Consider the following 13909-nt stretch of genomic DNA (forward strand, 5'->3'; position numbering starts at 1 on the left):
CTGTGGTGTTTTATGAACGCTTTTAAAAAAGAGAGTGACATGTAGTCGAGAATGTGGCTAATCTTTCTGCTTCATTCCGTATCCGCAACACACCGTGGGCATGTACTAAATAGCACAAATTTAGGAACGGGAGGCCACGTGACACAGTTAAATCTAGACAGTAATGTTTAGTAAGTATCTGAAGGTTTCTCCATAGGACAACCTTGCATATTCCATCAGATGGAAACCGACTGAGAAATGCCTGGGAACCTGCCCTAAAATGGATGGAATGAAGTTCAGCCTGCCCCAGGGCTTGCCCCCCCTCACTGTAGCAGTGTAGGATGTATGCAGCATCCGTTTGGCTTTCTAGTGCTTGGTAACTAGCATACACTCACATAGCAGAAGCAACATTCCAGTTCTGGCCTGTCTGGTGGTAGCCAATAATGGCACTGTCTCGGCTGAGGCTCAGTGGGTAGCACTCTCGCCTCGGAGTCAGAAGGTTATGGGTTCAAGTCCCACTCCAGATACTGGAGCACAAAAATCCAGGCTGACACTCCAGTGCAGTGCTGAGGGAGCGCTGCACTGTCAGAGGTGCCGTCTTTCAGATAAGACGTTAAACCGAGGCCCCCTCAGGTGGACGTAAAGATGCCATGGCACTAATTTCAAGAGGAGCAGGGGCGTTCTCCCCGTTGCCTTGGGCAATGTTTATCCCTCAATCTACATCACTAACAAAAAACAAACTATCTGGTCATCATCACATTGCTGTTTGTGGGAGCTTGCTGTGCACAATTGGCTGCCGTGTTTCTCACATTACAACAGTGACTACACTTCAAAAAGAACTTCATTGGCTGTAAAACGTTTTGGGTCGTCCGGTGGTCATGAAAGGCGCTATATAAATGCAAGTCTTTCTTTCTGACCATTTCTTGACCCAAATGAAACTGGAAACTAGCCTCAAGTTAAAAACTACAGGTGGGTCTCAAGGACCACTCTACCGAATGCCAAATCAAGTACAGCTGACCGACAATAAAAAGCTAATGAGCACATTGACTCCGAAAACAAAACTAATGCCAACCGTGCAATTTTCTCCACAGGAAAAACGTGTTCGAAAATCCCTCCTACTTCCTAGCTCACATCCTTCACTTTTCCAGTGATGGTCTGCTACAGCACTCCGGCCGGTGAGAGAGCGGCTAGCCATCCTTGCCCATGACTCAAATTCTCTTCTGAAACATTTTCTTTATCTATCTCCATCTTCAAAAGACTCCTCAAAAACATATCTTCACCGACCTTTTACCTCCTCCCCATAACTCCTCAGTGTCCACCTACCTCTCCTTTGTGAAGTTCCCCAGGACATTCTACAAACATGACAATGTTATACAAGTGTTGTCAAGCTCGCACATTTGAAAAGATTGAAATGGCGAGTTCGTTAACTGGTGAAAACCAGCGAGGCCCTTATTGGGCACAATTCCCCCAACGCTTTTCATAAAATGGGTCACAGACTTGTTATGTATGTCATTTCAGATTTCCATCCTTTGCAATTTTTTTTTCCTCCTTAAAACTGCAAGAAAAGTTGGAAAAAAGACCAGAGAGAGACAAGACACTGCTAAAAGGCACAGGTTTGACAGGGTAGATGCTGAGAGGCTGTTTCCCCCTGGCTGGAGTGTCTAGAACTAGGGGGCATAGTCCAGGATAAGGGGTTGGCCATTTAAGACAGAGAGGAGGAGGAATTTCTTCACTCAAGAGGGTTGTGAATCTTTGGAATTCTCTGCCCCAGAGGGCTGTGGAGGCCGAGTCTTTGAGTATATTCAGGGCGGAGATCGATAGATTTTTGGACTCTAGGGGAATCCAGGGATATGGAGATCGGGCGGGAAAGTGGAGTTGAGGTTGATGATCAGCCATGATCTTATTGAATGGCGGAGCAGGCTCGAGGGGCCGCATGGCCTGTTCCTGCTCTTACTTCTTATGTTTAAGGATTAACAAGAGCGCACGCGGAATCCAAACGCATTCCCTCAAAGCCAAATGAACTCTGAGCACAAACCGCTTTCACACTAACCTGCAGATCAAATGGTTCTATCCCAGGGGCGTGCATCTTGACATTGAAACCCGTATCCTGGATGACTATTACTTCTTGTTCATTCCCATCGTCCACGCACGTCTCGCCATCTTCCCTCTCGTTGTGGTTCTCCGCCTCTGAATGGTCGTGTCCACCATCTCCGTTGACTAATGGCATGCCTGATGAATGGGCTGCGAACAAAACAGAACGGATGAGGAAAAATAAAACTCACTCGGCATTTCCAGTAACCGACAAGTTACCGAGGCCAAGCAACCAAATGCATCATTATCACTGGCAAAGAGGCTCTCAGTAAAACTCTGAATGGTATGAGTAATAGGACTTGGATCTCCATTAACGTTTCAACTCGGCAAGCCCCCCAATCCTCAGGAGACCTACCTTAGGCCATTCCCTCAATTAGTTGCAAAGTAGCAGCAGAAACAAGCATGCTCACTCGGCCCAAGAGCAGCATACAGCACTTTGGGTGCTAGTTAATGTTCCCCGGGTGGCCGTGCACACAATTCAAATTTCCATGCATGCCTGGTTTTTCCCATTGGAAAACCGTTGAGCGGCCTGCGCGGGGCCTCCGGAGCGCTGTGCGGCTCAACAGGAACATTGGTGCTCACCACCTGTTGGAAGGTGATTGGGGAAAAGGGGAGAAGAGTCAATTTAAATACAGAACAGTTGACAAGTGGTTCTTCGAAGGCACGGTGGCATAGTGGTTAGCACTGTTGCCTCACAGCGCCAGGGACCCGGGTTCGAATCCGGCCTCGGGCGACTGTCTGTGTGGAGTTTGCACATTCTCCCCGTGTTTGCGTGGGTTTCCTCCGGGTGCTCCGGTTTCCTCCCACAGTCCAAAGATGCGCGAGTTAGGTTGATTGGCTATGATAAATTGACCCTTAGTGTTAGGGGGATTAAATACGTGGGGTTACAGGGATAGGGTGGGATATGTGTTGGTGTAGGGATTACGGGGATCGGGTGGGATATGTGTCGGTGCAGGCTCGATGGGCCGAAATGGCCTCTATCTGCACTGTGGGGTTTCTGTGATTCTGTGAACTGCGCAAATTCAAAAATGAACATTAGTACGGTTTCATTTCACTGTTGAGAGACTGGGTTAACAAAAAGGAATTCTCCAGACTGGCGAACTCCATTTAGCACAATTTGACAAAGATAAAGCAAATCGGTGTATGAAATTCCTACTTTAGCTGCCCGACTGGTTTACTGAGTAAAGGTGCAGCATAGTGTAGTAAACATAGAAGATAGGAGCAGGAGTAGGCCATTCGGCCCCTCGAGCCTGCTCCGCCACTCAGTGAGATCATGGCTGATCATCCAAATTCAGTACCCGGTCCCTGCCTTCTCCCCATATCCCTTGATCCCTTTAGCCTTAAGAAATATATCTAACTCCTTCTTGAATATATATATGAATTGGCCTCAACTGTCTTGTGTGGTAGAGAATTCCACAGGTTCACCACTCTCTGGGTGAAGAAATTCCTCCTCATCTCAGTCCTAAATGGCTTACATTTAATAAATCAGATGGACTCAGAATGCAGGGGTACAGTAGCATCATGGTTATGTCGCTGGACTAGCAATCCAGAGGCCTGGACTAATGATCCAGAGACGAGAGTTCAAATCCCATTTAAATTCCAGTTAATTAAATAAATCTGGAATAAAATAAAACTAGTGTCAGTAATGGTGACCACGAAACTACCAGATTGTTGTAAAAACCCATCTGGTTCAGTGATGTCCTTACCTGGTCTGGCCTATACGTGACTCCAGACCCACAGTAATGTGATTGACTCTTAACCGCCCTCTGAAATGGGCCCAGCAAGCCACTTATTTAAGGCGGCGGCTTACCACCACCTTCTCGAGGGCAATTAGGGATGGGCCCTAAATGCTGACTTTGCCGATGACGCCTACACCTCCAGTGAATGAAAGAAAAGGAACTTCTTAGGTTGCGTTCCCAACAACCTGCGCTAAATCAGCTCATCTCCGCTGGGACACTGCTGTGATTTGGCTAGTGGGGTAGAAGTAGTGACAGAAAGTAATAAGGCAGCCAGGCCTCCTGCTCCCAGTTACAATCCAGCAGCCCCTCCTGGGAAGTGCACAGGCCAGGCGTCAGTCGAGGACAAAGTTGGGCCTTCATGGTAACATAGTCCGTTCAATGTCCAAGGCTCTCACACACCAAGGAATGGCTCCTTGGGTGAGGTACCAGATGTCTGCTGGAAACCCAGGGAACTAAACCCCAGTAAGAGTCAGCACCTTCAAGGGGTGAAGAAAACCCTCCTTTGTCATGGGCCAAGATTATCAGATTGCCACCAATTACTTTTGAAATCAAATGACAGGAAACTCGATTTACCGGCACCTAAATAACCGGAAATCTCTGTTAACCGGCAAAATGCAGGAGTAGGTTCAGGTAAGTTTTACTTCATATTAGTGGCCGTTCCTGGATCTGTGGCCGTGTAAACCGGGGTTTCTGCACCTGTTGCTGTGCAACAGGGATACTTGGTCTGTGGCCGGGGTTCCTGCACCTGTTGCCATGCAACAGGGACGCCTGGATCTGTGGCCGTGTACGGGGCTCTCGTACCTTTTACTATACCTCTCTGTAATCTGGACATTTTGATAAACCGGCACCACGCCGGTCCCGTCGGTGCTGGATAAAAGAGTTTCCTGTACTCTAAAATTGACACTGCATAAAAAAACTTCATTTAAGGGGATGCAGTAATATTTCTTCTTCCTGTCTCAGCCGTGGGTCAGTGGGCAGCACTCTCGCCTCGGAAACAGAAGGCTTTAAATCTCACTCCAGAGACAAAGTCTAGGCTGACACTCTAGTGCAGTGCTGAGGGAGTGCCGCACTGTTGGAGGTGCCGTCTTTTGGATGAGACATTAAACAGACCTCTCGGGTGGACGTAAAAGATACCACAGCACTATTTCGAAGGAGGGCAGGGGCGTTCTTCCCCGGTGTCCTGGCCAATATTTATCCCTCAACCAACATATAGAACACAGATTATCTGGTCATTATCGACACTGCTGTTTGCAGGAGCTTGCTGTGCGCAAATTGGCTGCCGCGTTTCTTACATTACAACAGTGACTACACTTCAAAAGTAAATGGCTGTAAAGCGCTTAGAGATGTCCTAAGGCTGTGAAAGGCACTATATAAATGCAATTCTTTCTTTGCACAATAAAATATACTATAATAGAAACAAAAAAAGGTTCATATACCAGTGTAGTGAAGTGGCCGGGAAAGAGAGAATAAGGAGACAAAAACTACAAAACCTGACAAAAGTCAAGCCACAAGTGAGCATTCTGAGCAGCAAATTGCATACAAACGAGTCTGTTAGAAATGATTACACCCAGAGTTAAGGGTGTAGGTATTACAATTGCAGCCACATAACTCTGCATAACACTTCCATCAAACAAATTGCTTACCAATTTATTAAAGTATTAACAAAGATGTAGAAATGACGCACCCCACAGATGGGCACAACATGACTTGTCGGATTGAGTAGATGCCATCACAACGCAAACCTGCGTCAACACATCGGGTGACAGCGATATCTCAGAGCGATATCCCACCCCCCGCGCACAAGATTTCATTTATAAATCAAGGTTTTTTTTCTTCCTTAAAATAATCAACAGCACAGGTAAAATATTGCAGGTTATCAGTATTGAACTTCTTAAAATTTGCTCCTGCCACGTCGGTGACCTGGCATGGCGGCGTTAATCGCTCATCCTTACTTACCCGGCCTTGCCAGGCCACTTCCGAGTCACTCACAGTATGGGACTGGACTAGGAGGTTCCCTTCTCTACAGGACATTAATGAAACAGTTGTTAAGAGCGCAGCAATCCAGCAGTTTTCACCTTTCAGATGAGACGTTAAACCGAGGCCCCGTCTACTCTCTCGGGTGGGTGTAAAAGATCCTGCGGCACTATTTCGAAGAAGAGCAGGGGAGTTATCCCCAGTGTCCTGGACCAATATTTAATCCCTCAATCAACAACACTAAAACAAATTAGCTGGTCATTATCACATTGCAGTTTGTGGGAGCTTGCTGTGCGCAAATCGGCTGCTGCGTTTCCTACATTACAACAGTGACTACACTTTAATAGTACTTCATTGGCTGGAGAGCGCTTAGGAACATCCGGAGGTCATGAAAAGGCGCTATAGAAATGCAAGTCTTTCTTGTTTCTTTCTTTCATGGGTCGCTTTCTGGTACCAGCCCATAAGGAGATGTTAAACCAAGACCCAATCTGCCTGCTCAGGTGGACATAAAGGATCTCACAACACCATTTTAAGATGCATAAGGCCTGCTTTTACCAGCAAATTCTGCACTCATTTTTAATTTAAAAATACTTTTAAAAAAAGGTAAGTTTATTTTTAGCCCCGTAAAAAACTTACATTTTTGTTTAAAATATTTAATTTTATGTAATTTTAAATACATGATTTAAAAAAATGTATTTAATGTTTTGATGTGTTTTTGGAGTGATCTCCATTCATACTTTTGACAGGTCTAAGCTGTCAAAAGTATGAAGGGGGATTCCCTTCTTTCATTGGTTTTCCCATGGCCCACGTGATCCCAGGGATGCTTGTGAATCGCCTGCGCCCCTGGGATACCTGGGCCCTGCGCATTTCGGCTGTGGAGAGGCCCAGGAGCGGAAATGGCCGGACCTCGGAAGCCCTCAGGTAAGGGCGTAGATTTTTTTCCAGATCGGAGGCCGCCGCACGCAGGAAGCCTCCGATCGGAAAATACAGGCCATTACACCGTCACACTCGAAAAAGGTGAATAAAGTTCTTTCTTTCTATGATGTAGCACAGCCAATAGAGTGGAAATGCACTCCTCCAGTGTAAAAGTGCCTCTATTTCTGCAAGTCTCACCAATTGTTACTCGCTCAAGTTTGGAGATGACCGAGGCAGGAAAATACAGGCATTAGTCAGCAAGACTCCAGTACGAACAAACAAACAAACAAACAGCAACTAGGACAGCTGTGAGCTACCATGAAAACCAGGGCATACGCCATAGTTTTACACATTAATTGACCCAAGTTACTTAACAGTTTAAAGCTAATGATTCTTGCTGATGAGAATGCCTGTTCTTGTATGCCCTCACCTACCTCTGCCATCCCTACAGTTAACTGAACCTGCGCTAGTTAACATTTAAGGAACTGTTACAGATATCTAAGCACTTTTATACAAGAGGCACGGAACTTAAGAAAGGACATACTTGCTCTCGAGTCAGTACAAAGAAGGTTCACTCAGTTAATCCCGGGGATGAGGGGATGGACATATGAGGAGAGGTTGAGTAGATTGGGACTCTACTCATTGGAGTTCAGAAGAATGAGAGGCGATCTTATTGAAACATATAAGATTGTGAAGGGGTTGGATCGGGTGGATGCGGGGAGGATGTTCCCGATGATGGGTGAAACTAGAACTAGGGGGCATAGTCTTAGAATAAGGGGCTGCTCTTTCAAAACTGAGATGAGGAGGAACTACTTCACTCAGGAGGGTGGTAGGTCCATGGAATATGCTGCCCCAAAAAGCTGTAGAAGCTACATCATTACATAAATTTAAAACAGAAATAGACAGTTTCCTAGAAGTAAAGGGAATTAAGGGTTACGGGGAGCGGGCAGGAATTTGGACATGAGTCTAGGTTCAGAATGGTCATGGCCCTGTGGGTAGCGGAGCGGGCCCAGGGGCCGTGTAGCCTGATCCTGCTACTATTTCGTGTGTCTAATTCTGTTAGTTTCAGGAGATGGTTCTGTGATAGTGGATTGGCAGTTAGGATCAGATCAGCCATGATCTTATTGAATGGCGGAGCAGGCTCGAGGGGCCAATTGGCCTACTCCTGCTCCTATTTCTTATGTTCTTATGATGGTAGACGCAAGTGACCCAAGAACCGAGAAGAAGTGATTTACATGCAAGAATTTTTTATTTAAATTTTGGATCGAGGCGGTATGTGTGTTAGTAAAAGTATAACTTCAGAGCAACACAGATTAGCAGTGGTCAAGGAATCAGAGTGTCAGCATTCAACACTCCCATCACTATATTTGTGCTCCAGTGTCCGATAATCTGATGGTCACAATAATCCCCGATATACGAAACAGTAATGGGAGATAACGAAAACTACACACAGAAAGCTTAAATAAAGTGGCAATTACAGTAAACTCTTTGGTATCCGGCACCGACGGGACCGGGATGGTGCCGGTTGATTAAAAATTCCGGATAACGGAGAGGTAGGCAATTTTTAACAAAAAAAATTAAAAACCAGTGACTAACTCGGCCACCACAAGAAATTCAGACTCGGAAAAACAAAAAATGGATGGATTCGGCAAGATTACCGGCTATCTATTTTGCCGGTTATTAAAGAATTCCGGTTGATTAGGTGCCGTTTAAGCAAGAGTTTACTGTACGAGACTAAGCCCAATTTATCATCGTTCAGACTTCCTTGGAGAATTTGTTTAACTGCACAAGTGTCGCGTAGTGCATCTACCTGCAGAGAACCGGTCAGTTCTGAAGCAGACGTACCTTCGCTTTGCAGCAGGAAGTGTTAGTGGATTACATGTGTATCCCTGAAGCAGCTGCCACACTAGGACCAAACCTCCCAAGAGGCGTTTAATGTTCCATGAACATATCCCATTTTTTACATCGGTTACAGATGTTGCAACTACTGGTGGCCATAAAATCTCACTGGGAAATGGCAGATACGAGGCACATACCACATACAGCGGGTAATGGGCCCCACAAAGGGCAGCACTCACCATAGGATCCTCCTGATCAGCTACCCAGTTGTCAAAAGAAGTGATGTGAAAACGCTTTTAAAAAAAATATCGGTGAAGATGAACCTGAACATGTTGAGACGCAATGATGCACCCTGCAAAAGGTCAGATTTGTTTTTAAAACTAAAAAACGTGAAAAATTTGCATTTTTGCTCCAGAATTTCAGAGCTTCCAATTATCTGCACACAGATTAGGGTTTGCAATGTAAAGATTTAAAGTATTATGTGGAAATGTAGTAAACAGTAAGGAGGATAGTAACAGACTTCAGGAGGACATACAGACTGGTGAAATGGGCAGACACTTTAACACAGAGAAGTGTGAAGTGATTCATTTTGGTTGGAAGAACGAGGAGAGGCAATATAAACTAAAATGATACAATTTTAAAAGGGGTGCAGGAAGAGAGACACCTGGGGGTGTACGTACACAAATCTTAGATGATAGCAGGACAAGTTGAGAAGGCTGTTAAAAAGGCATATGGGATCCTTAGCTTTATATATAATATTAGAGGCATAGAATACAAAGGCAAGGAAGTTATGGTAAACCTTTATAAAACACTGGTTAGGCCTCAGCTGGAATATTATAGCTAATTCTGGGCACCACTCTAAGAATAACAAGGCTTTAGAGAGGGCGCAGAGAACATTTACCAGAATGGTACCAGGGATGCAGGACTTCAGTTATGTGGAGTGACGAGAGAAGCTGGGATTGTTCTCCTTAGAGCAGAGAAGGTTAAGGGGAGATTTGATAAAACCCTTTATAATTTTGAGATTCTGAGGAGAGTAAATAAGGAGAAACTGTTTCCACTGGCAGAAGGGTCAGTAACCAGAGGACACAGATTTAAGGTGATTGGCAAAAGAACCAGAGGCAACGGGAGGAAAAAATAGTTTACGCAGCGAGTTGTGATGATCTGGAACGCGCTGCTTGAAAAGGGCAGTGGAAGCAGATTCAATAGTAACTTTCAAAAGGGAATTGGAGAAATACTTGAAGGGGAAAAATTTGCAGGGCGGCGGGGAAAGAGCGGGACTAATTGGATCGCTCTTTCAAAGAGCTGGCAGAGGCACGATGGGCTGAATGGCCTCCTTCAGTGCTGTATCATTCTAGGATTGTAGTATATAATCCTGAATTGTGCAATGCTTTTTATGGCACTTTAGTAGAGATTAAATTGGGGTACTAAAGAGACTTTACGTGGCTGGCTTTTTTTTGGCTCGGGGTGGGGTGTGAAGGGAATCCATTATCACCGATATCTGCATCCATTGCTGGGCCAATGGAACAGCAGTCGATCAACATGAAACATTCACCCATGGCAGAGCACTTGGCTAACTGTAGCTCCAGTGCTTCCTTCGAAATTACATGAATCTATTCCTTAAAACAAACATTAACCCGGTGATGACAAGAAACAAGCCACTTCTTCCATTTACGAAGATTAATCAGTCACTGAGGGTGCATTCATAGCCCTCCATCAACGGAACCAGTGAGTGATGTGCTTCAGGTTGGGAGGTTCCATTAACACAGGTGCATCCAAAGTCTGATCTCAGCTTGTGGGGATGTGTGTAGTGATGATGTACCACCAACGCTGCCTCCGCAAGATCCTGCAAATCCATTGGCAGGATAGGCGCACCAACCTCAGTGTTCTCGCTCAGGCCAACATCCCCAGCATCGAAGCTTTGACCAAGCTCGATCAGCTCTGATGGACAGGCCACATCGTCCGCATGCCCGATACGAGACTCCCAAAACAAGCGCTCTACTCGGAGCTCCGGCACGGCAAGAGAGCCCCAGGTGGGCAGAGGAAAAGCTTCAAAGGCACCCTCAAAGCCTCCTTGGAAAAAGTGCAACATCCCCACCGACACCTGGGAATCCCTGGCCCAAGACCGCACAAAGTGGAGGAGAAGCATCCGGGAAGGCGCCCAACACCGCGAGTCTCTTCGCTGGGAGCAAATGGAAGCCAAGAGCAAACAGCGGAAGGAGCGCACATCAACCCAAGCACCCCACCTACCCGCCCCCTTCAAGCACCGTCTGCCCCACCTGTGACAGAGGCTGTAGGTCCCACATTGGACTCATCAGTCACCTGAGAACTCATTTTTAATGTGGAAGCAAGTCATCCTCAGCTCCGAGGGACTGCCTAAGAAAGAAGTAGTGATGATGTGACCTAACATCTGGAGGCATGAAAGATTATTTTTAGCATTATCCCAGGAGGGACAACCGAAGGAGCAATGGCCTCCGTGGATCAGCAAGACTATTTTCCTCCACTAGCCGTGCTGGATTTTGCCCTTTGGGGCCCAAAGTGCTGTGCCCGAAGAGTCGGAGTCCGAGACCCACAAGTGCTGGGGGGGTGGCCGAGAGTCGGGGCGTTTCCATCTACCACTCACCCCATTTTACAGGCAACCTTTGCAAAGCAATTCCTGCTAAAAGATGGGGTGTGAAGGCACCGTTCGAAGAGCTCCACTCTTCCACATATTCCTCCACTAACATTTTGCTTTCATATTCTTCCTGGCTAAAGGGATCAAGGGATATGGGGAGAAGGCAGGGACAGGGTACAGGAAACTTTCGATTTACCGGCACCTAAATAACCGGAAATCTCGGTTAACCGGCAAAATTCAGGAGTAGGTTCAGGTAAGTTTTACTTCATATTGTACTTGCCTTCCTCGATCTGTTGCTCTGCAAGGGTGTGACTGCAGCTGTTGCTAAACTACAGAGACGATTGGAACTTGTGGCCATTGTTCTGCACCTGTTGCTAAGCAACAGGGTTTGTTGCTTTATACGGAGCTGTCAGCTCTCCGTATCTTTTACTATAGCTCTCGGTTATCCGGAATTTTTGATGAACCGGCACCACGTTGGTCCCGTCGGTGCCAGATAAAAAAAAGTTTCCTGTACTGAGTTTGGATGATCAGCCATGATCTCATTGAATGGCGGAGCAGGCTCGAGGGGCCAAATGGCCTACTCCTGCTCCTATCTTCTATGTTTCTATGGAACTACATCAGCGGGAGCTGGGACAGAATACCGGGGTGGTGGGGGGGGAAGGTGTTCAGTCCTCGAGGGGTTAAAATGTGCTACCCCAGTGCAAGAAAATAATTAAAAGCTGTCAAACTTCACACTTAATAATTGGTCATGGCCCATGCAACTGCTGCCAACCGACATCACCCAGACACAGCTGCACAATTAATATAATTAGAAAGCCTGTCTCAACAAAGAAGGCAGGCTCACTTTGATTTTCCTTTCTCCTCCCTCCTTCTTCATAGCCACCTGACTCTGAATGCAGGAGCCTCTTTCTCTTCTTTCTCTTCCTCAGATTTTCACGCTGGCCGGGCCCCTCCGAGGCCCCGCCGTCCTCCGAGGTGACCAGGAGGCCCGCGGAGCGCGGCGGCTGGCTGGCGGGCGGCGCGTCAGCGGCGTTTCGGTCCAGCAGCTCCCCTCGCCCTTTCCAGCCATCGACATTTCGTTCCGCAGCGAAAACCACCTGCTTTCTCGGCGTTCCGTTTTCAGCCTGCGCTCGTTCAGGGCAAGGACTCACAATGGCAGGTATCAATAATTCAGGGGGTGTTTGATTTGGGGGACGGGACACTGAGCAGCCAATGACGTCATCTCTTGTTAGATGCTCACAATAACCTTCGGTAGCCGACTTCTCTGGTACTTCATTGTTAAACTTGAAACGTTCGCCACCTTTCTGTACTAGTTGAACAAAATCACATTCCTGGTCACAGCTCACTAGTTCACTTGATGAATCCCAGCCAATATTTTTCTCTCCCACATCTGTTATGTCAGCTATTACCATAGGAGTCTCTTCACAACGCAATCTGTTGTCTGGGCGGCAATCAGAGTCCTCTGACTTTCCGTGAGCATGCCAAACTAGAGGCTGGCAGCCACGATCTTTCACCTGTTTCGCAATCTCTTCAAGGGCAGAGGGAAGGTCGTCAGACGGAGAAGACGCATGCTTCAGAGCTGCCAGGCACGTCCCACTATGCAAAGCACCGTCCTCCTGGCCCGATAAAGCCCAGTCAGGAGCTCCCGCCTTCAAGGCAACACTGTCGAAAGTTGGAGATTTATTGCTCTTCGGGCTGGTTATTGTGCTGCTCAAGATAATGTCAGGGTAACCCTGCACGGGCTGCTCCTCCGGCACACTGGACTCCGCTGTAACCAGGAAAGTGAAATCAGGAGGTGCGACGCAGAACTCTCGCCGAGACTCGGACAACAGCGGCAAACGGTCTTCTCGCTGTCGCCGCAGGATGAATTCGGTTAAAAGTCTGCAGCAAGCAAAAATAGCGTTTCCCATGACTAGACAGTCGCCCACTGATAAAAGATCTTGGTAGCGGTGTCAAAAAAAATCAAAACTAATATATGAGCAAGCGAGACAGGAAAGTTAGTTGGTGCAGCGTCCAGAATGGATTCAATTGACGCTGATCCTAGCTCCCAGCAGTAGCCTACACCGAGAGCTTGGAGAGAGAGTGGGGGGGGGGGGGGGAGAATAAAAGATAGTGAAGGTCTGGATCGTCACAAAGCCTAGACGAATATTTCCAGTGTCCTAAAAAAACTTGACAGCAGCTGTGGCCGCCAAGCTACCCACGTGCCTCTAAACGGATTTCTCTCGTGTTGATACTCTTCCCATCTCTTCAAGGAGAGGACATGAAGGGCACAGGCCCCCCCCCCCCCCCCCCCCCGATAGAACGCCCCGGTTCTCTGCAAAAGCAGCTGCGATCATTTGTGCAACGGCAGACGGCCGATAGCTGCGTGGCATTCGTTTAGAAAAACAAAATTGTACTTGGCCTAGAAAAGGTTGCTGCAACGCACATTTCGAAAGAATTCAGGCAACCTCACAGTCTTACTGGAAGAAAGGCCGTTCAGAGCCGCGGTGTGACATCCATACCAAGTAGCCCAATTCAATGCCTTCACTGGCACCGGCCCTGAGAAACTGTCAACAGCAGCACTTCCTCAGGAGTCCTGTTAGTAAAGGGTTGCTCGTACACGCCAGTCTCCATTGGGATCGGTGCTGGGCCAGACTGCAAGCCTTTTATACGGTACCACAAGACACCCAATGGGAGAAGAATCTGGATTAAGTTGCACATCATAGCCATCACAGAAATATGAAACCGGCAAAAGAGTTTGAAAATACGAAAACTGAAAATA

General features: G+C 47.0%; 1 protein-coding gene across 1 annotated transcript in view; it reads right to left on the minus strand.

Moving 5' to 3' along the window:
* Positions 1-13211, minus strand: part of LOC147102426 (clustered mitochondria protein homolog) — a 151324-nt gene extending 138113 nt beyond the window's left edge. The window contains exons 1-2 of the mRNA XM_085965114.1: positions 11993-13211; positions 2030-2220 (exon numbers count right to left, since the gene is read on the minus strand). Coding sequence (XP_085821240.1) covers positions 2030-2220; positions 11993-13058 — 1257 coding nt within the window. The 5' untranslated portion in view covers positions 13059-13211. The remainder of the gene's footprint in view (positions 1-2029; positions 2221-11992) is intronic.
* Between the last annotated feature and the right edge of the window lie 698 nt (positions 13212-13909).

This window comes from Somniosus microcephalus, chromosome 22 (genome assembly GCF_052327205.1).
Source record: "Somniosus microcephalus isolate GS21.2 chromosome 22, FLI_Smic_1.0, whole genome shotgun sequence".
Classification (NCBI taxonomy): Eukaryota; Metazoa; Chordata; class Chondrichthyes; order Squaliformes; family Somniosidae; genus Somniosus; species Somniosus microcephalus.